This window comes from Siphateles boraxobius, unplaced genomic scaffold (assembly GCF_051911475.1).
Source record: "Siphateles boraxobius isolate OS27281-9 unplaced genomic scaffold, OSU_SipBor_1 65, whole genome shotgun sequence".
In the NCBI taxonomy this organism is placed as follows: Eukaryota; Metazoa; Chordata; class Actinopteri; order Cypriniformes; family Leuciscidae; genus Siphateles; species Siphateles boraxobius.
The window spans coordinates 3,766,981-3,790,410 of record NW_027509192.1 but is presented as its reverse complement, the minus strand read 5'-3'; the positions used below and the strand labels follow the sequence as shown (position 1 = coordinate 3,790,410).

General features: G+C 38.4%; 1 protein-coding gene across 1 annotated transcript; it reads left to right on the top strand.

Moving 5' to 3' along the window:
- Window positions 1-1,917: 1,917 nt before the first annotated feature.
- Window positions 1,918-23,025, top strand: rhcgb (Rh family, C glycoprotein b). Its single transcript, XM_077210189.1, has 11 exons — window positions 1,918-2,213; window positions 5,233-5,425; window positions 5,970-6,120; window positions 7,004-7,151; window positions 7,315-7,481; window positions 18,662-18,799; window positions 19,239-19,375; window positions 19,866-19,990; window positions 20,314-20,387; window positions 21,573-21,649; window positions 22,231-23,025. The coding sequence occupies exons 1-11, from the start codon at window positions 1,997-1,999 to the stop codon at window positions 22,259-22,261; spliced, it is 1,458 nt and encodes a 485-aa protein (XP_077066304.1). The 5' UTR covers window positions 1,918-1,996; the 3' UTR covers window positions 22,262-23,025.
- Window positions 23,026-23,430: the final 405 nt, after the last annotated feature.

The following is a 23,430-nucleotide window of genomic DNA, read 5'->3' as shown; positions in this document are numbered from 1 at the left end:
AGCGAGGGAGGGAGAGAGCAGGACGAATGCCCATGGCGGAGTTGAAGGAGGGAGGATTCGTGAGGGATGACAGACTGAAATGGACCTGAAGGAAGTGGAGACCCGAAGAGCCAATGAGACCACTCGACACTGATGACATTGGAGACCAATGAGGAGCCAGAGCATCAAACATTCGAGGTGGAGCAAGGGTGCCAGAGGACTGAGGCGGAGTCCATGGCGCAGGTAGAGCGATGACTGACCGAGGCGAAGCCCGAGGGACGAGGTGGACCGGTGGAGCCTATTGGTCAACAAGGCGAGGTGAAATGCCGGATTCGGCGGCTTGTCCCCTTGTCAAGGTGGAGCTGGAGACCGCAAGACCCGAGGCAGATCTAAAAAACGAAACTGACTAGAACTAATAATCCTGAAAGCTGTACAGAAAAGCACCCTCTCCCTTTTTTGAAATCCCCATTGGAGAAATGAATGGAAAAAATACTTCCAGAACCAATCCCGCTGAAAAAGTGGGCAAGCACTGTTGCACTCTATAAACTCTGCCTTAGGAACCCATGAAGCATGGCGTCTTAAGACCTTGCTTGTCCTTCTCCTGGTCCATACTTTGGTGACGTAATGCCACATAGCCTGTCAGAACAAACGGCTCATTTGACAACGATCGTAAGACCACAAGTACACATTAAGTGAGCCATTTGGGACAATGTCAAATACCCAATGGAGAGAGTAAATGTTCCATTTAAGCAGGAGGTTTAAGGTGTGTCCCTTTTCTAAAAATATTCTGAGCCTCGGGAAATACTCCTTCACCATGTTAAAGTTCTCAGTCTTCACAATTAATTACAAGGGGAAACAGTGAAAATTAATGGTCTCATTCATGCACACAAGTACATATTCTGTCAGATCAATCATTAACAAGTTTAATCCACTGACATCAAACACATCCATTGAGTCAATGCTTGGAGAAAGAAAAGCTTACCAAGTTTAACTGTAACATACGTGCACGTTGCTCAAATTAGTGTATAATGTACCAATGATGAAACTGGTGAAAAGTTTAAAAATGCTCTACTAATAGGGATAATTACCTTCTTTAGCAAAATACATCCATCCATCTGATTCAGAAACAATTGCAAGAAGAATCCCAGCAAAAACTAAATGTTCCTAAAATGTTCTGTAAAAATGTTTAAATAAATGAATTCGTATTAAACAAAATCCAAGCATTGACATATCAACTTTTGAGGTAAGTTTGACAGTCTATAGCCATTTCGACTATGTTTGTATTTCCAAGAAAGCATTTTAAATTATAATTATTATTTCATCAAATATACACAAAATGTATGGCATTCATTTTCTATTAACAGAAAAACAGTTTCAAATTTAGCCTAAATAAATCTAGCAATAATTTTTTTTACCAAATGTTAATTTGTATGTATTTATTTAAACATATAATTCCAATAAATAAAATGGGGGGGGTAATTTTATGTTATGAGTCAAACTTATCGAGTTCTCACAACAAATCACGTGATTTGTATCTTTTCAAAAATGAATAAAATAATGCTTTTAAAACGTCTTGTGAAACCTGAGTGTATAGTATTCATGGAATTCGGGAAGTAGCACACTAGCTGTTCATTTAGAACGTAGCCAAATAATTTCCCGCGCAAATTACGACATCTTTGTAGCGTTTGATGGCGTAGTATGGCGTCAGTGCGATCAATCAGAAGTTTTACCCCGAAATATCGTATACACATATCAGATCTGAACTGACTCCAAATTCCCCTGCAAGAAAACAGGTGATTTAAAAATTACTCCAAAGCATCCTAAATTAGCAACATGTTGCATAACTTAGCATTCATTCATCCTTAGACATTTGTCGCAAATGTATGTTTTCTTTTCTGAGGAAGGGGGCGAGTATTGGAGATGCAGACACACCTCCCGCTCCCACCGTTTAAAAGTGACACTAATGCGCGTCCACGTCTCCTAACAACATCACGAGTCCTCAGAACAACCTGCAGACATGGGGAACTGCATTGGAAACAGGTGCAACGGGTCAAAGAACACTAACATCAAATTCAGTTTACCTGCCGTGTGTTTCGTCTGGCAGTTGTCTATGATAATTCTTTTTGGGGTATTTGTGCGGTATGATGAGGAGTCAGACACGCACTGGGTTGACATCAGAAAGGAGAAAAATATCACAAGTGATATTGAGAATGACTTCTACTTCAGATATCCAAGTAAGTGCATCATTTTATGGATCAATCTAAGATAAATATAAGAATCTATGATATATATATATTTACAATATGAAAATCATGTATATACCGACAAAATAATTAACTTATATTTTATTAATATTTGTTGGTTTAATGTCGTGGTTTCTTATTTATTTTATCCATCTGTCTGTCTGTCTTTCTTAAAAATCCAACAAATGCATCACTTTTCATTGATTGTGGTATTAATGTTTATCAGTTGCTTCATCTGTAAGCTTTTCTCTCGAAAACATGCATACCTCCTTATGCACATTGGGGACAGTGGTACAGGGGGTTTGTTTGCTCTATGATTATGTAAGGATCAGTATCCATTGTCATCTTTTGAATCTTTGAAGGTGTGGTTGAATTTTTCAGTCATGTGATCTTCAGTCTTCTGGTCAAACTATCCACTGTTCTCCAACTATCAATGTGTTGGATGACAGGTGGTGTATGAACTCGGACACAAACTATTGTTTGCGGACTGATCAGATGTCATTGGACGTGTTTTGTCATTGCTGAGGTATGACTCGCCGCAGAAGTCTGTTGGAGTTCATCTTCTTGAAGTCCACTTTCAGACTGGTTATGAAAATGTTCACTGATAGAGCAAGGATTTTGTGGAGTGCTTGGTATATACACAAGAGCAATGATGATAAGCTTGAGCTCATTTGTTAGAAGTGTGATATGAAACCACTTAAAGGGATAGTACACCCAAAAATGAAAATTCTGTAATTTCTGACAATGACTTTCATTCATCTTCAAAACAAAACCGAAGATCTTTTTTGGATGGAATCTGAGAGCTTTCTGTTACTCCACTGACAGCTATGCAACTTTGACACTTCAAAAAGTTCATAAAGAGATTGCAAAATTAATCCATATGAATTGAGACTTTATAATGAACAGATTGAATTTAGGCTTTTATCCTCATATAAATATTAATCAGCAAACAGAAGCTCAACCAAACCTGCTTGATGTGCGAGAATGAACCTCATTGGTTCTTGCTGAAGCTCAAACGTGCTGCGTAACACACGAATGAACCTCATTGGTTCTCGCGTCAAGTGAACTTGCTTGAGCTTCCGTTTACCACAACTGATGTGTGAGTTGATGAATTTTTATAAGTAGATAAAAGAATAAATTTAATCCGTTCAAAATATAAAGTCTCTTCAAAAAATGTGGACTACACTGTACACATTTGAGCTTCAGCAAGTACCAATTAGGTTCATTCTCGCGCATCAAGCAGGTTTGGTTGAGCTTCTGTTTATGTTTGCTGATTAATATTTATAAGTGGATAAAAGCCTAAATTCAATCCGTTCATTTATAAAGTTTCAATTCATATGAATCAGTTTTACGATCTTTTTATGAACTTTTTGAAGCGCCAAAGTGGTAGTTGCGTGGCTGTCTGTGAAGGGATAGAAAGCTCTCCGATTTCATCAAAAATATTTCATTTGTGTTCCGAAGATGAACGAAAGGGTTTGGAGCCGACATGACCTTTGGATAAACTACTAATCCTTAAATGTACCTGAAAATGAATGAATAACACCTGCTACATCCGAATGAACTTGAATTACTTGTCACAGAAAATGTCCTTTGTGTATAAATGCAGTCCAGACAACTTAGTAAGATTCATAATTTACCCAGGCAGCTTTTACTGTAGGAGTTATGTTTTTTTTTTTTACACCAACCTGAAACCTGCATCATCGGTTGAGAAGGTTTTCAAGGTGAAGCTTCATGCCAGGCCAGAGTGAAAGGACAACCTTGCTAAAGAAGCAAGAAGTGTTATCAGTTTCTGGGAGAGATTTCACGGTAACTCTTTTTCTCTGTGGAAATAAGGGCTTGTTCAGAAACCACAGCACTGTCTGTTTTCATTCGCGGTTTTCTATGGTGTTACAAGCATCTAGATGTCCTTGTAGTGCATTTCTACCAGAACATCTTCACAGTAACCAGCCCCGCCTGGTCTTGTTCTGAGAAATTGAAGTATCATTACTTTTCATCTCTGCTACATTTTAGTCGAATTCGCAGTTATGTCACCAAAGGGCTCAGATTACAGTTTGTGACTTGCTAAAACACATTTGTCTGTAGTACAATTTAATTTTGCTTTCTAAAGGCGGATGTGAAGTTTATGATGGTAACTTAAAAAATAAAATGATAAATATAAATAGTTTATATTGTAATTCAGATAATATTTCTGAATATAAAGGTCTGATTTAATATATTGACACTTTGTTTTATTTTTATTTATTTTAACCTGATTTAAAATGATTTAGTATTTTCTCACACAGTAATATTTTTTATACACTACCATTGAAAACTTTGATCAAACGTAACAGTGAACACCTTGTTACAAAAAAATCACACAAATATTTACAAGAAATGCTGTTCTATTCATCAAAGAATACTGAAAAAATGTGTCGGTCTCCACAAAAATAATAAGCAGCAACTGGTTTCAACGTCGATAATAAATGTTTCTTGATCAGCATATTAGAATGATTTCTGAAGGATCATGTTGCCCTGAATACTGGAGTAATGATGCTGAAAATTTAGCTTTGATTACAAGAATAAATTATATTTTAAAATATATGGAAATAAACAGTTATTTTAAAATGTAACCGTATTTCATAATATTACTGTTTTTACTATATTTTTGATCAAATAATTGCAGCCTTGGTTAGCAGAAGAGACTTCTAAAAACGTAAAAAAATCTTACTGACGTGACTTTTAAACTGTAATCTACATAAAAATATTTAGCTGTACATGTATAATTGAGCTGCCTTTATATATTCGGAAGGATATAATCAATTGTGTGTGTCCTTGGCTCTAAAGGACATCCGTCTTTATGGACCTAACCACCATAGACCAAATATTCAGATGTTTTTCAAAGGTTCTTGGGTTTTCAATCCTAAATATGTGTTTACACCCTTGACAACACTTCTTTCTATTTGATTTCTTATGATCCTCGCTATGATTTTGATTGGCTGAATTGGAAACGTTTTGTATGTTTTTTCTGCAGGTTTTCAGGATGTTCATGTCATGATCTTCGTGGGCTTTGGGTTTCTCATGACCTTCCTGAAGCGTTATAGCTTTGGCGCCGTCGGATTCAACTTCCTGATTGCGGCTTTCGGCATCCAGTGGGCTCTTCTGATGCAAGGCTGGTTCCATTCTCTGGACCCAACTGATGGAAAGATCAAGATTGGGATAGAAAAGTATGTTCTTTTTTGTGAGTTATTACAGTTGTCAAGGGGGCCAAAAAAGTTTTATTTAAATTAAAACCTATACTCTCCTAATTAATACTGATATATAAATCTCTGCATCAGAATGAGCTGATTTGCACATTTGTTTGAGGATTTATGTACAAAAGCTGCAGTTTTTGCACGTGAACGTAGTGTTGATAACTTAGGACACTATACAGACAAACCAGTTTGCAGGTGTCACTTCCCTGCGGGAATGAAGGATTTTGTTTTGCATTTAAACAGTAATTAGAAAAACAGCCTGACCAAACTGGAAAGTGAATGACCCTATTTTGCAGATGCAGGCACCACTTTATTTTGTAATCATCACTTTTTGTTACTTTGCATGAAGGACATGAACCTGAAAAACATATAAAAATGCCAAATTTATGGTCATGTAACACTTTTGGTTGTGTACAAAGTACACTCTTCAAACTGAATTAAATCAAAACGTAATGTAAGTTCAGGGCTGAAACGAATGGAACGAATGTTTGATTGAAGCGATGTCCCCTGTGTTCAGCTTGATCAATGCAGATTTCTGTGTGGCGGGGTGTCTGATCGCCTACGGGGCCGTGCTGGGGAAGGTCAGTCCCGTGCAGCTGTTGGTGATGACGCTGTTAGGAGTCACACTGTTCGCTGTTGAAGAGAACATCATCCTGAGCGTCCTCCGTGTGAGTCTCATCGCTAGAATATCAAAGATAATAAGCACCTAAGACATTATTCAAATGTTTTAACAAAGTGTTTTATACATTTACGATCACTGGTGTGTGTGTGTGTGTGTGTGTGTGTGTGTGTGTGTGTGTGTGTGTGTGTGTGTGTGTGTGTGTGTGTGTGTGTGTGTGTGTGTGTGTGTGTGTGTGTGTGTGTGTGTGTGTGTGTGCGTGTGTGTGTGTGTGTGCGTGTGTGTGTGCGCGTGTGTGTGCGCGTGTGCGTGCGCGTGTGCGTGCGCGTGTGCGTGCGCGTGTGCGTGCGCGTGTGCGTGTGCGTGTGACCGACCATACCCTCATCCCACGATTCCATACCTCTCACGATACGATATTAATGTGATACTCCTAGACACGGTTAACAAAAATGTACTGTTGATTAAAATGCTACATTTGGTATTACATTTGTGGGTGTAAATGAATAGGCTTGAACTTGGTGCTGGAAACCCAATGCACAGGACAATGGTGACAACAGCATAAAAATATTCATGATTCTGAAGCTGAAAAAACTGAATTATTTTAGATGAATATGCTTGCACTCTTTCACTGACTAGATGCATTTAAAAGAATGTATAGGCCAGGCTTTTTACTGGTAACATCAGACATTTGGCATTATCAGGACCCACAAATATTCCCCCATTGCATTATTATACATTATATTCAACATTATATATAGTGGTTTAATGTAGTACTGACACTAAAATTAAAATTTTTTATTTTGGGTGAACTATACACATTACATATTGTCACTTTTGAATTGCGATATATTGTGACACGATACATTGTTTCACCCCTATTATATTATTTTATATTATACTATTATATTGATCAATGATTCAATCCCCGTTAGGCCAAAGATGCTGGCGGCTCCATGGTGATCCACACTTTTGGAGCTTATTATGGTCTGTCCATTTCATGGGTTTTGTATCGCCCTGATTTGGATAAGAGTCAACATAAGAACGGGTCCGTCTACCACTCGGACGTGTTCGCCATGATTGGTAAGAGTCTTGTTGAGCTTAAGCTTGCGTTATATTTTAGGATTAAACATGAAGCGTTTTAGAAACTGAAAGGACAACTGGACATTCTGTGCAGCTCGAACTAAAGCTCGCTTTATTGAAGGCTCAGATAGTGTTTACATGATCGTTCTGGTGTCTTGTGCAGGAACGCTCTTCCTGTGGATGTTCTGGCCAAGTTTCAACTCTGCCATTGCTGATCATGGAGACGGTCAGCACAGAGCTGCCATCAACACATACCTGGCCTTAGCCTCCACCGTCCTCACGACTGTCGCCATTTCCAGCCTGTTCGAGAAAACTGGGAAACTTGACATGGTGAGCCTCCTTTATTATTATTATTATTTTTATTTTTTTGGCAGACCTGATTCACTTATGCATAAGGTAATACTTAAATAAGATCTGAAAAGATCGAAGAATAACGAATAATAAGAATTTAGATCGCTAAATAATCGACCAATTAATCGATTACCAAAATTATCTTTGACAGCCGTAGAATAGTTGAAACGTTTCAAAATGCACCTGCATTGTGACGTCTTTAAGTCGAATAACACACCATATTTTGTCATTGAAGATTTCTTAAAAAATGGTTTTAAAATATTGTACGTTCTCATGAACTCAATATCGTGTATTGTCTTGTGTGCCAAGTGTATCATCACACCCCTAACTATTACTTAAATTATTAGTTTATTTTTCTAATTAGTGGTGCTTGCCAAAGGCAAGGCATCACTATTGTTATTGTGCATACTTATTATTAGTGGTGCTTGCCAAAGGCAAGGCATCACTATTGTTATTGTGCATACTTATTATTAGTGGTGCTTGCCAAAGGCAAGGCATCACTATTGTTATTGTGCATACTTATTACTGTGAATGCTTTCAAGCATTCACACTATTGAAATTCAAATCTTTATTATTATTATTCCGTATTCTTCCGTGGTCGCTTTCAACTCCTCTCTACTTTGTGCTACAAAAACCATTCAAGTATCAAAATGTTCAGCTTTTCAAGGACATGTGTGCTATTATTTTTCTTTTTTATAACTTTTATACTTTTTAAATTATTAATCTTTTTGTGCATTTTTTTTAACATGTAAGTCAATGGAGAATTCTTCAAATCCTGCTTTATGCTCCTTCTGCTTTCAAAGCCCACTACTTCTGCATACTTTCAGCTATTTTTGTCATTTCAACTTTAAAATGTTGAGAAATCTTTAAGCTATTAACGTTGTATTCAACTTTTTGAAATCTTCTATACTTTTTTCACAATCTCTACTTTAGTCTCATGAAGTTTTTCAAGCCGTTTCTCAGATTTTAATGGAAGCGGATGAGAGAGACTGTTCAGAGCTAGAGCACGTGATGTCATCTGCTAGAGTGAGCCAGCTTGAAAACTAATCGTAAAAAATAGTTTTTAAATCGCTGGCCTGGCCACAATTTTAACTCTTCGGGCATGTAATTATACTTGAAACGTAGGTATTTTTGTTGTGCTTCCTCACGTGTGTTTAGTAAATCCCTCGGACTTACAGTTTTTCCTCTGTGTCCTTCCAAAGGACAAGAGTGACAGACAATCCTCCATTGGCAGCAATTATAAATTCAGGTCAAACTTTGGTCCGTAATGCTCTGATCACTAGTTTTTCAACTTGCCAAAGTGGTCTCTTTTTTCAACTCTATCCACACAAAAAATACATCACATCGTTCACAAAGGCCTTGTCTCGCTCACGGTCAGGTCATTTCGCCGATACAACCTATAGTTTTGTCTCTAGGGAGGTTTGTTCGAGGCCAAGTATCAGCGATTTTGCCCTCTGTCTAAATAGGAAAGCTGATTGCACAGGTGATGTTGATTAGCACAGATCAAAGGGGCACAGATCAAAGGGAGACACACATAATTGGTCCTGTGTTCTGATTGGTGCACAGTCACTGAGCTCTTTTCTGAAGGAACTTTACAGGTTTTTGTTGCATTTATGCTTCTGCTTCTCCTGTTCTCCCTCCCTCTTTCTTTCTCTTTGTAACTAATCTATCTTTCTTTCTACCTAATCCTTATTTCTTTCTTTCTACCTAATCTTTCTTTCTTTCTAACTAATCCATCTTTCTTTCTTTCTTTCTAACCTTTCTTTCTTTCTTTCTTTCTTTCTTTCTTTCTTTCTTTCTTTCTTTCTTTCTACCTAATCTTTCTTTCTTTCTAACTAATCCTTCTTTCTTTTTCTTTCTTTCTTTCTTTCTTTCTTTCTTTCTTTCTTTCTTTCTTTTTCTTTCTTTCTTTCTTTCTTTCTTTCTTTCTTTCTTTCTTTCTTTCTTTCTTTCTTTCTTTCTTTCTTTCTTTCTTTCTTTCTTTCTTTCTTTCTTTCTTTCTTTCTTTCTTTCTTTCTTTCTTTCTCTCTTTCTTTCTTTCTTTCTTTCTTTCTTTCTTTCTCTCTTTCTTTCTTTCTTTCTTTCTACCTAATCTTTCTCTTTCTTTCTACCTAATCTTTCTTTCTTTCTTTCTACCTAATCTTTCTTTCTTTCTTTCTACCTAATCTTTCTTTCTTTCTTTCTACCTAATCTTTCTTTCTTTCTACCTAATCTTTCTTTCTTTCTAACTAATCCATCTTTCTTTCTTTCTAACTAATCCTTCTTTCTTTCTTTCTTTCTTTCTTTCTTTCTTTCTTTCTACCTAATCTCCTTCTTTCTAACTAATCCATCTTTCTTTCTTTGTAACTAATCCTTCTTTCTTTTTCTTTCTTTCTTTTTTTCTTTCTTTCTTTCTTTGTAACTAATCCATATTTCTTTCTTTCTAACTAATCCATCTTTCTTTCTTTCTAACTAATCCTTCTTTCTTTTTCTTTCTTTCTTTCTTTCTTTCTTTCTTTTTCTTTCTTTCTTTCTTTCTTTCTTTCTTTCTTTCTTTCTTTCTTTCTTTCTTTCTTTCTTTCTTTCTTTAACTAATCCATCTTTCTTTCTTTCTAACTAATCCATCTTTCTTTCTTTCTTTCTTTCTTTCTTTCTTTCTTTCTTTCTTTCTTTCTTTCTTTCTTTCTTTCTTTCTTTCTTTCTTTCTTTCTTTCTTTCTTTCTTTCTTTCTTTCTTTCTTTCTTTCTTTCTTTCTTTCTTTCTTTCTTTCTTTCTTTCTTTCTTTCTTTCTTTCTTTCTTTCTTTCTTTCTTTCTTTCTTTCTTTCTTTCTTTCTTTCTTTCTTTCTTTCTTTCTTTCTTTCTTTCTTTCTTTCTTTGCATTTCAGTTAAGCATTTTAAGCATTCACACGCATGTTCCGCAGGAAATGCTCTGTTTCTAGTTAGTGGTGCTTGCCTATGGCAAAGCAACACTAGTGTTATTGTGCATACTTATTCTTCTTATTCTTCTTATTCTTCTGGCCACTTTTTGACGCGCTACTCCTCCCTCAGTTTTTGTCACAGACCCATGAATGAGGTGTCAAAACGTGCGGCCTGTTCGGGAATGGTGTGCTATGACTTTTATAAGCGATCGGGGGTACGATGTTTGCCCCAGGGGCGAAAAACCGACCGAAAAATCCCATAGACTTAACATTGCGTCAAACTTTGACGAGTCGTAGCTCGAAACGAGGATGTCGCAGAAACGTGTAATTTACCACATTTGAAGAGGCTGACAGGCTCTGTAAGAACATACCACACAATGGGGTAAAAGTTGCACCCCTGGGGGGCAGGAGCTGCCCAAAGTTTCCCCATTGACTTACTATGGTGTAGGACGGCCCATGAAATGGGCCGTCCTACACCATAGAAACCGCTTTTATATTGAACATAACTCTGGATCACAGTGTCGTAGAGACAAAGGGGCGGGCTCATTTTACTCAGACAACCAATCAGTCTCTCAGGATCATTGTGAAGCTATCAAGCCACGCCCTAGCAACCATTTAGAGCACCTTAGCAACAACTCCCATAGACTTCCATTGAAAGAGATCGAAGGGATATCTCTGGACTGAATTGTCATAGAAACATGAGGGTGGTCTCGTTTGACTCGGGGCAGCAAACAGCCAATCATGAATCACCTCAACACTTCCTAGCCACGCCCTAGCAACCATTGTCGAGCACCTTAGCAACCAAAATCCAAAGAGGGATATCTTCCATTCTGAATGTCACAGAGGCATGGGAGTTGGTTTATATCATTCATACTGACAAGCAGCCTTTGGAGTTTCATGATTGGCAGCTGCCAAGCCACTCCCTAGCAACCAAACAGAGTACCCTAGCAACCATTTTGCAAGACCTATATCTCTGCATCAAAACATCGTATAGAGATGGGGGTTGGTTTATACATTCACATTGACTTTGGAGCTTCATGATTGGCAGCTGCCAAGCCACTCCCTAGCAACCAAACATAGTACCCTAGCAACCGTTTTGCAAGACCTATATCTCTGCATCAAAACATCGTATAGAGATGGGGGTTGGCTCTTTTTACTCATGCTAGCAAACAGGACTTGCTACATGCTAAACATGCTAGCAGTGAATAGCTACATGCTAATATTGATTAGCTAAGTGCTAAATCATGCCAATAAAATGCTACAAACTCAACAGTAACCATCTTTGACAACTACCAACCACCTAGTAACACCATAGCAACCACCCAAATTACCCTAGCAACACCCTAGCAACCACCCAGAACACCCTAGCAACTGCCTAGCAACGCCCTAGCAACCACCCAGGATACCCTAGCAACCGCCTAGCAACACCCTAGCAACCACTCAGAACACCCTAGCAACCACCTAGCAACACCCTAGCAACCACCCAAAACACCCTAGCAACCGCCTAGCAACACCCTGGCAACCATCCAGAATACCCTAGCAACCGCCTAGCAACACCCAGGCAACCACCCAGAACACCCTAGCAACCGCCTAGCAACGCCCTAGCAACCACCCAGAATACCCTAGCAACCGCCTAGTAACGCCCTAGCAACCACCCAGAATACCCTAGCAACCACCTAGCAACACCATAGCAACCACCCAGAACACCCTAGCAACCACCTAGCAACCACCCAGAACACCCTAGCAATGCCCTAGCAACCACCCAAAATACCCTAGCAACCAACCAGAACACCCTAGCAACCACCCAGAATACCCTAGCAACCACTCAGAACACCTTAGCAATGCCCTAGCAACCACCTGAACAACATGAATAAGCCATATCTCAGCACCAGAACATAGTACAGACATGTTTGTTGCCTAGTATGCAATCATGTACCACACCCTAGCAACCGAGTGGCGAGTTTTGCCACTGCAAGCACCACTTCACATTTTCTTCTGGAAATGTACATTCTAGTTCTTATTCTTATTCTTCTGGCCACTTTTTGACGCGCTACTCCTCCCGCAGTTTTTGTCACAGACCCATGAATGAGGTGTCAAAACGTGCGGCCTGTTCGGGAATGGTGTGCTATGACTTTTATAAGGGATCGGGGGTACGATGTTTGCCCCAGGGGCGAAAAACCGGCCGAAAAATCCCATAGACTTAACACTGCGTCAAACTTTGACGAGTCGTAGCTCGGAACGAGGATGTCGCAGAAACGTGTAATTTACCACATTTGAAGAGGCTGACAGGCTCTGTAAGAACATACCACACAATGGGGTAAAAGTTGCACCCCTGGGGGGCAGGAGCGGCCCAAAGTTGCCCCATTGACTTACTATGGTGTACACCATAGAAACCGCTTTTATATTGAACATAACTCTGGATCACAGTGTCATAGAGACAAAGGGGCAGGCTCATTTTACTCAGACCGCCAATCAGTCTCTCAGGATCATTGTGAAGCTATCAAGCCACGCCCTAGCAACCATTTAGAGCTCCTTAGCAACAAGTTCCATAGACTTCCATTGAAACAGATCAAAGGGATATCTCAGGATATAAGAGTCATAGAAACATGAGGGTGGGCTCGTTTGACTCGGGGCAGCAAACAGCCAATCCTGAATCACCTCAACACATCCTAACCCCTCCCTAGCAACCATTGTCAAGCACCTTAGCAACAAAAATCCAAAGAGGGATATCTTCCATTCTGAATGTCACAAAGGCGTGGGATTTAGTTTATATCATTCATACTGACAAGAAGCCTTTGGAGTTTCATGATTGGCAGCTGCCAAGCCACTCCCTAGCAACCAAACAGAGTACCCTAGCAACCATTTTGCAAGACCTATATCTCTGCATCAAAACATCGTATAGAGATGGGGTTTGGTTGATACATTCACATTGACTTTGGAGCTTCATGATTGGCAGCTGCCAAGCCACTCCCTAGCAACTAAACAGAGTACCCTAGCAACTGTTTTGCAAGACCAATATCTCTGCATCAGAACATCGTATAGAGATGGGGGTTGGCTCTTTTGACTCATGCTCATGCGCATGACTCATGCATTATTAATTCTGTTGTTAACCCTCCAGTCAATACTCTGTCTGTTGCCTCTGCTGCTCTTTCTGAAAGCTTCTTGAGGTTTTTTAAGGATAAAGCAGTTAATTTAGGACCAGTAACTCATACTCCCTCTATTGAGCTGCCTCTCCATCCACAGTTGTCTATATCGTGGGATGTCTTTGAACCTGTCTCCCTTCTGACACTCAGTGACATCATTGCCAAGCTGAAACCTTCCTTTTCTTCATATGATGTTATTCACCCTAGGTATTTAAAGCAAATTATTGACTCAATTGGGCCAGGTCTAATGTCGTTTTTAAATAAATGTCTTCTAACTGGGGTGGTTCCTGCTTTTCTGAAAGTGGCAACTGTCATACCTCTTTTAAAGAAGCCTTCACTTGATCTGTCTATTTTAAAAAATTATCGCCCTATCTCTGTTTTGCCTTTTATCTCCAAGGTTTTGGAAAAGATTGTGTTTTTTCAACTACAATCCTTCCTAGCTGCAAATACTTTGTTTGAACATTTTCAATCTGGTTTTAAAACTGCCCACAGCACTGAAACAGCCCTTCTGAGAGTGTTAAATGACATTTATTTGGCAACTGATACGGGTAGCTCTGTGGTCCTCGTTCTTTTAGATCTATCATCTGCTTTTGACACTGTTAACCATTCGGTTTTAATTGATAGACTGAAATCTTGGGTGGGTCTTTCTGGTACAGTTCTAAAATGGTTCCAGTCATTTTTATCTGACAGGAAATTTGTGGTTAGGACAGGAGAATTTTTATCTTCTACTGCTCCTCTCCCATGTGGCCTTCCTCAAGGCTCGATTTTGGCCCCCTCTCTATTTTCATTATATATGCTGCCTCTGGGATCTATTTTTAGAAAACATGGAGTGTCGTATCATTTTTACGCCGATGATACCCAAATCTATTTGCCTTTCAGAAAAAATGATCGATTGGCCATGCCTGCTCTTTCCTTTTGTCTAGATGAGGTTAAATCCTGGTTATCTCTAAATTTTTTATCCTTAAATAAGGAGAAAACCGAAGTAATTGTTTTTGGCCCTTCTGAAAATACGAAATCACTTAACATGGATTTGGGGTCACTATCGACTTTTAGGTCCTCGCAGGCACGGAATCTGGGTGTTATCCTGGATGACTCTTTAAAATTTGATAAACAGATTTCTTCAGTAGTTGGGTCCAGTTTTCACCAGCTCCGTCTACTTGCAAAAATTAAACATTTCCTTACTGATAAGACTTTGGAGATGGCAGTGCATGCATTTATCACGTCACGTCTTGACTATTGCAATTCGTTATACTGTGGCATTTCTAAGGCCCAAATTGCCCGTCTTCAGTTAGTTCAAAATGCTGCCTCAAGATTTCTGTTGAAAAAGAAGAAAAGGGATCACGCCACTCCACTTTTAAAGGCCCTTCATTGGTTGCCAGTGCAATTTAGAATACATTTTAAAATTCTTCTATTTGTTTTTAAATCATTGCACTTTCAGTCACCTGGCTACCTATCTGACCTGCTGCATCAGTATATCCCATCAAGAAGCTTAAGATCTGGAGAACAGAATCTTATTTTAATTCCACATTCGAGACTTAAACGCAGAGGTGACCGTGCCTTTTCGGTAATCGGTCCGCGCCTCTGGAACGACTTACCAGTGGAAATTCGACTGGCTCCGAGTTTGACCATTTTTAAGTCTCTTTTAAAAACTCATTTGTTCTCTTTGGCATATTAGGATTGTAGTATTGCCTAATATGGAAACCTTGTTGGACCAGAAACTGTATGCCTTATTGTGGATTGTGCTCATTTAATGTTATTTTGTTCTGTTCTTTTGTTGTGAAGCACTTTGGTCAGTCTGCGACTGTTTTAAATGTGCTATATAAATAAAGTAAACTTGAAACTTGAAACTCATGCTAGCAAACAGGACTTGCTACATGCTACACATGCTAGCAGTGAATAGCTACATGCTAATATTGATTAGCTAAGTGCTAAATCATGCCAATAAAATGCTACAAACTCAACAGTAACCATCTTTGACAACTACCAACCACCTAGTAACACCATAGCAACCACCCAGATTACCCTAGCAACACCCTAGCAACCACCAGAACACCCTAGCAATCACCTAGCAATACCATAGCAACCACCCAGAATACCCTAGCAACCGCCGAGCAACACCCTAGCAACCACCCAGAACACTCTAGCAACCGTCTAGCAACCACCCAGAATACCCTAGCAACCGCCTAGCAACACCATTGCAACCACCCAGAACACCATAGCAACCACCCAGATTACGCTAGCAACACCCTAGCAACCACCCAGAACACCCTAGCAACTGCCTAGCAACGCCCTAGCAACCACCCAGAACACCCTAGCAACCACCAGAACAACCTAGCAACCAACTAGCAACACCATAGCAACCACCCAGAATACCCTAGCAACCGCCTAGCAACACCCTAGCAACCACCCAGAACACTCTAGCAACCACCTAGCAACCACCCAGAATACCCTAGCAACCGCCTAGCAACACCATTGCAACCACCCAGAACACCATAGCAACCGCCTAGCAACACCCTAGCAACCACCCAGAATACCCTAGCAACCTCCTAGCAACACCATAGCAACTACCCTAGCAACACCCTAGCAACTGCCTAGCAACACCCTAGCAACCACCCAGAACACCCTAGCAACCGCCTAGCAACACCATAGCAACCACCCAGAATACCCTGGCAACCGCCTAGCAACGCCCTAGCAACCGAGTGGCGAGTTTTGCCACTGCAAGCACCACTTCACATTTTCTTCTGGAAATGTACATTCTAGTTCTTCTTCTTATTATTCTGGACAAAGTTTGGCGCATAACTCGTCCCGCAAATTTTGTCACAGACCCCCGAGTGAGGCGTCAAATCATGCGGCTCATTGAGGAGAGGTGTGCTATGACTTTTATAAGCGATCGGGTGTACGATGTTCGCACAGCGGACGAAAAAGCGGCCAAAAAAATCCCATTGACTTAACATTGCGGAATGTTCAGAATTTCAAATCCCAACCGACTTTTTCACACACACAGACACAAAGGGCCTGACACCCCTGCATTTCTCTCCCTCTCTCTCTCCCTCAGAGGATTTATATTATCAAGCAGCCAATAAGTAATGGTCTAAAATCTTCATAGCCTCAATCTAGCAACCAATTACAGCACCCTAGCAACCGTAGGCCATACCAAAGGCACTTTTTAATAAATATTTTAAGAACTCTATAATAACTCTATAGTAACTATCTTTTACTATGTTATAAAAAATACATGCTGACATCAGGGACCCCTGAGAAAGGCGTCAAATCGTGCGGCTTATTGAGGAGAGGTGTGCTACATCTTTTCTAAGAGATCGGGGGTACGGTAATTGCCCCAGGGGCAAAAAAGCGTCCAAAAAAATCCCATAGACTTAACATTGCAACAAACTTTGACGAGTCATAGCTCAGAAATCAGATTTCACAGAAACGTGTGATTTGCCACATTTGAAGAGGCTGACAGGCTCTGTAAGAACATACCTCACAATGGGGTAAAAGTTGCACCCCTGGGGTTCAGGAGCTGCTCAAAGTTGCCCCATTGACTTACTATGGTGTAGGACGGCCCATGAAATGGGCCGTTCTACACATTGCATAGGGATTTTGTATTGAACATAGCTCTGGATCACAGTGTCATAGAGACAACGGGACGGGCTCATTTTACTCAGATGACCAATCAGTCTCTCAGGATCATTGTGAAGCTATTAAGCCACCCCCTAGCAACCATTTAGAGCACCTTAGCAACAAGTTCCATAGACTTCTATTGAAAGAGATCAAAAGCATATTTCCGGATAGAAGTGTCATAGAAACACAAGGGCGGACTCGTTTGACTCGGGGCAGTAAACAACCAATAATGAATCACCTCAACACTACGTAGCCCCTCCCTAGCAACCATTGTCGAGCACCTTAGCAACCAAAATCCATAGAGGGATATCTTCCATTCTGAATGTCACAGAGGCATGGGAGTTGGTTTATATCATTCACACTGACAATCAGCCTTTTCAGTTTCATGACTGGCAGCTGCCAAGCCACTCCCTAGCAACCAAACAGAGCATCCTAGCAACCATTTTGCAAGACCTATATCTCTGCATCAGAACATTGTATAGAGATGGGGGTTGGTTCTTTTGACTCATGCTAGCAAACAGGACTTCCAAAATGGTACACATGCTAGCTGTGAATAGCTACATGCTAATAGCAATTAGGTAAGTGCTAAATCATGCCAAGAAAATGCTAATAACTCCAATAGTAACCATCTGTGACAACTACCAACCACCTAGTAACATCATAGCAACCACCTAGAATACCTTAGCAACTGCCCAGAACGCCCTAGCAACCACCCAAAATTCCATAGCAACTGCCTAGCAACACCATAGCAACCACCCAGAATATCCTAGCAACCACCTAGCAACATCATAGCAACCACCCAAAACACCATAGCAACTGCCTAGCAACCACCCAGATCACCCTAGCAACCACCTAGCAACCTCATAGCAACCACCTAGCAACCTCATAGTAACCACCTAGCAACACCCTAGCAACCACCCAGAATACCCTAGCAACCGCTTAGCAACACCATAACAACCACTCAAAACACCCTAGCAAGCGCCTATCAACCACCCAGAACACCCTAGCAACGCCCTAGCAACCACCCAGAATACCCTAGCAACCACCCAAAACACCCTAGCAACCACTCAGAACACCCTAGCAACCACCTAGCAACCACCTGAACAACATGAATAAGCCATATCTCAGCACCAGAACATAGAGACATGCTTGTTGGCTCGTATGCAATCATGTACCACACCCTAGCAACCGAGTGGCGAGTTTTGCCACTGCCAGCACCACTTCACATTTTCTTCTGGAAATGTACATTCTATTTATTATTATTATCCAGTTAATGCAATAACAGTACAAGTCTATCATAAAAACAAATTTTTATGATTGTCCAGTCAGTAATTCAGTTGTAGAGTCAGTAATGCATATGCAGTGCGTACGCGTACCCTCACTTTTTCTTGCGTACTGACACTTCTCACGTTTTTCCCCCACTTCGAGCACTGTGCATATGTGACTTTGAACCCAAGTCCTGCTAGAGGTTAAAATGCCATGTTTTTCTCCTTCCAGGTTCACATCCAGAACTCCACGCTGGCAGGCGGAGTCGCTGTGGGAACAGCCGCTGAGTTTATGCTGATGCCATACGGTTCTTTGATTGTGGGTTTCTTCTGTGGCATTATTTCCACGATGGGTTACATTTTTATTTCGGTGAGTCTTCCCTGTCAGATGAATTATTCCAGTTATTTCTTATTTTAAACCATCTGCGTTTCTTCAATTATTTACCGATCAAGAACATTGTGACAGTGAAAGCTTTGCAGAAATTGTCTTATGTTATAGGGATACTCACTCACAAGTTGTTCCATACCTGTATGAATTTCTTTCTTCTGCTGAACACAAAAGAAGATATTTAGAAAATTGTCGGTAACCAAACAGTTGATGGTAGTATGGGAAAAGGAAGTCAATCGCTACTGTCAACTGTGTGGTCACTGACATTCTTCAAAATATCTTTATTTTGTGTTCAGCAGAAGAACGAAACTCATACAGGTTTGGAACAACTTGAGGGTGAGTAAATGATGACAGAATTTTCATCTTTGGGCGAACTATCCCTTATCATTACATAAATCTCTCATTGGTCTCTGCTCCTCAGCCGTTCTTAGAGGAGAAACTGAAGATCCAGGACACGTGTGGAATCCATAACCTGCACGCTATGCCAGGGGTCATTGGAGGAATTGTGGGTGCCATCTCAGCCGCTGCCGCCACCAGCACCGTTTATGGAGAGTTAGGGTGAGTAAACTGTAAATAATAATAAATAAATAAAAATTACAATATATGTATTTCATGTAAAATATAAGTTTCAGATTGCATTAAAAAAATAACCTTTGCATAATAATAATAACAATTGTCTTAATAGTATTTACTATTAATAATATTTATTATAATTAAATAACAATGATATTGTTTATTATTATTATTATTAAAAATAGTACTTAATATTAATAATGTTATGTATTATAATTAAATAACAATATTAATATTGTTAAATGTTGATATTATTATGAACAATAGTATTTAATATTAATGTTATTGATTATAGTTGAATAATATACACGAACAACAATCAACAACAGTACCAATATTAACATTATTATTTAATATAATTAAAAAAGACTAAGTAGTAATATTAATAATTTATTATTAGTAGTAATTTTATTACAAAAATTATTATTATTATTATTGTGCCCAGTTTGTTCACTGCAATATTTGTCTATTTCAGGTTGGAAAACACATTTGACTTTACGGGAGCTATTGCGAAACGTGTGCCCTCTGTGCAGGGAGGATACCAGGCTGCAGGACTCTGTGTGGCCTTGTGTTTTGGAATCGGAGGCGGTATATTAGTTGGTAAGAGTCATTTGAGAGATGAATCCATTTTAAGTGAATACTGTGATGGATTCTCATTGTATGCCGCAGCACACCATACAATACTTATGAAAAGCTTGCGGATCTGAAGGGCTTTTGTTGCAATCTGTTTGTTTTGTCGTGGCACAGGTGTGGTGCTTGTAACATTAAATCTAGAGAGGAAAGTGTAGGATGACATTTTAGTAGTCGGTCTACAAATACACCTGAACTTCAGCTAACGTGAATGGACAGGCGTATTAGATTTCAGTTTGTAATGGAAATGTCACATTTATCATGTTGACATAGCTGTATTGTTCCACCAACAGGCCTTGTTCTGAAGCTGCCCATCTGGGGTGATCCTGCAGACGAAAACTGCTTTGAGGACGAGATCTATTGGGAGGTCAGACAAATGTTTTTTCTGTTAATGTTTACAGAGAAATTGTTTTACAAGGCTAATATCTCTCTCTCTCTCTCTCTCTCGCGCTCTCTCTCTCTCTCTCTCTCTCTCTCTCTCTCTCTCTCTCTCTCGCTCTCTATCTGAGAAAAAATAAATATTTAACATGAAAATAAACAGCAATTATCCGTATTTGTATATATAAATATGTGTAATATATATATATATATATATCAACTACTGATGAACACGTTGTTTATCATTTGATTAATTTGAATTATCACTCAAGGAGTCCATTAACCATGTATTTCTGTGGAAGGCTTTTGTCTTTCAAGCACATTAAAATGTACAATTTCAGTCATTTCATATTTACATGTAATGCAGGGATTCCCCAACTTTTTTTTTGTCCGCTGAACCTCTTTTCCCCAATATATTTACTTGAAGTACCGCCTGCGATTTGAAGTTAATAATACAATTAAGTTCTGTGAGGTCAGATAATGGTCACATGACATGCAGGTAAAGAAAAACATATGGTTTTAAATCTTTTTTGTAAGTTTTGATTTGTATTCAAAAAATTATTAAAATGTATAATTTTACTACTTAGCAATTAGCTTAGCCTAGCTATTACTTAATAGCTTTTCATTAAACTCACAAATCACCTGCAGTTCCATCATGAAACCCTGACGCAATGTAATATTTAATGCACTTCTGGTTATTGATAACAAAGAATATAATATATTCTTTCTCTTTAAATTTTATATCAATATTGTACAAGATTATCTTCTACAAATCAATGTGATAAACGAGTTACATCAAAAGTAATCTAAAATAATCAAAAAGCAATCAGATATATTACTGTACCTTAAATGTGTAATAAATGTAATGGATTACATTACTATATGAATTTTTGTCATGTAATTTGGAATAATTAACCAACTACATTTTGTAAGTATATATAAATCAAAATAAAACTTACAAAAAAATTATTTACCTGCATGTCATTAACGACATCAGAGAAGTTAACTTATTTTTATTATTAAATTATGTAAAAATACTTCTTTAATATATTATATTATTAAAGAAATATTTTTTATATACTTTTTTTTGGTAAATATATATATTTTTTTTATTTATATACAAATTATATATATATATATTTTTTTTCTTTTTTCTTTTTTTACTTTGTTGCAGGTTCCAGAGGATGAAGAAAGTGTTGCTCCCATCCTTACCTACAACAACCACATGATCCACAACAAACATGCAAACATGTGAGTACAGAAATAAAACTGTAAGCCCAACTTTAAAATGGGACATGTCTTCTTCAGTTGCTGGTTTGTTTATCTGAATTCTAGAGTAAAATTATATCTGATATCCTATAACAATTACTTGTCATACATAACATATCCACCAGGGGGCACACGAGGGCTTAGAAGGACAATAGAGGCATTGGTTAAAGTTCAGGATGCTTTTTTCACTTTTAGAGACATTTGTACACTAAACAGTGTAATTGTTTAAATGCAACAATTGTTTAAAGCTTAATTGTTAAAATGCTAAGCATACATAACAGCCACTGAATTGAAACTGCACAGTGAATTAATACATACATTAGTAATACTTGTATTTGAAACTTGTTGTTATCTTTATCATAATAAAATGAATAATAATAAATATGTTAAATTTATTTTATTAAAAGAAAGATTGAAAGATAACTTTGATGTGTAGTATTTCTATTTGGCCATCTCAGATCATGTGATCTCTCCACCACAAGGTGGCGCTTGATGACCGCGTTTATTTTCGGACCAGCAAAATCAAACTGAAAGCTGAAAGTAACACATGGTTTCTCATACAGGACAGAGACAAACTTCGTGGAGCAGCATTAACACACGGAATCAGATCCGTGTCACTGGGAGAAACATCTGTTTTCCCTGAAGACAACAAGACTCACTACCGGACAAAAAATAGAAAGAACCCATGAAGCACAGATCCACAATATCTTAATGAAACAGAGAATGCATTTATTTTCATCCAATTTGCAGATCCAAATAACTACTTAATATATTTGCATTTCAAAAAGATTATCAGATTAATCAGAATTATAAAATGAAAAAGAAAAAAAATCTTAAAGGAAATGATTCTAGATTACAGTGACTTTCCTGTAAATGTGTTGAGAGAAAATGTGGCCAAAAACCCACAACCTCTAAACCTCCAAGCTGTTACATTTTTAATTAAATTAATTTTACAGTTGTTCATTTAAGCATTGTTATTAAAGCTTTTTTCTTGTCATTATGATGTAATTATTTTTTTTTATAAGAATATAAAAATGTTTGTCTTAAAATTGTAGGTGAGAAACCGCATGTTGTATTTACATATAAAATCAAAAGTCTATAATCTTTTATTTATAGACCCAATCATTTTCTTGTCCATGTCAATCAGCATGCCCATAACCTCGCTAAATCCAATATTTGTCATTTTTAATGCTTTAACAAATTTGACCAAACGGTGGCAACAATGTGCAATATCTGTATGTAAATATCCCTACATGTTTTTCCTGTATCTAATAATGTAACATTTAGTTTGTTTTCAACTTTCAATGCGTTATCTTTATTGTAGGATTGTAAAAAAATAAATAATATTAAAACTTTCACTACTGTCCAATACCATATTCAATTATTGAAGTGATTCTTGCCTCAGGTTAATGTGCTTTTTTTCCTTCTACAATTCCACACTCATTCCTAGCACATAAAGTATAGCACATTTAATTTGGTCCTGTTTTTTGATTTGCTCATTAAGGCTAATCTTTTAGGCTAAATCTGATTTATTTATTTTGCATAGCCAGATTTTATTCAGATGAGTTTTTTGCAACAAAAAACATTATTTTTTAAATCTGATTCACCGCACATTTGGTGTTGGTTTGAAATGTGATTCCACTCAGACTTTTACAGATGCTTCTGATTAGATGTTCTGGCTGCTCAAATCGTATTTTCAAATGCTCTTTTGTGTAATTCTTAAAACTGCCTTTTTTGTGTCGGATTAAGACTAGTTGCCGTCG

Coding starts and splice junctions, on each gene's coding strand:
- rhcgb (XM_077210189.1), top strand. CDS start 1,997: ATGGGGAACTGCATTGGAAACAGGTGCAACGGGTCAAAGAACACTAAC. Junction 6,121..7,003: donor TCATCCTGAGCGTCCTCCGT/GTGAGTCTCATC, acceptor AATCCCCGTTAG/GCCAAAGATGCTGGCGGCTC. Junction 7,152..7,314: donor GGACGTGTTCGCCATGATTG/GTAAGAGTCTTG, acceptor TGTCTTGTGCAG/GAACGCTCTTCCTGTGGATG.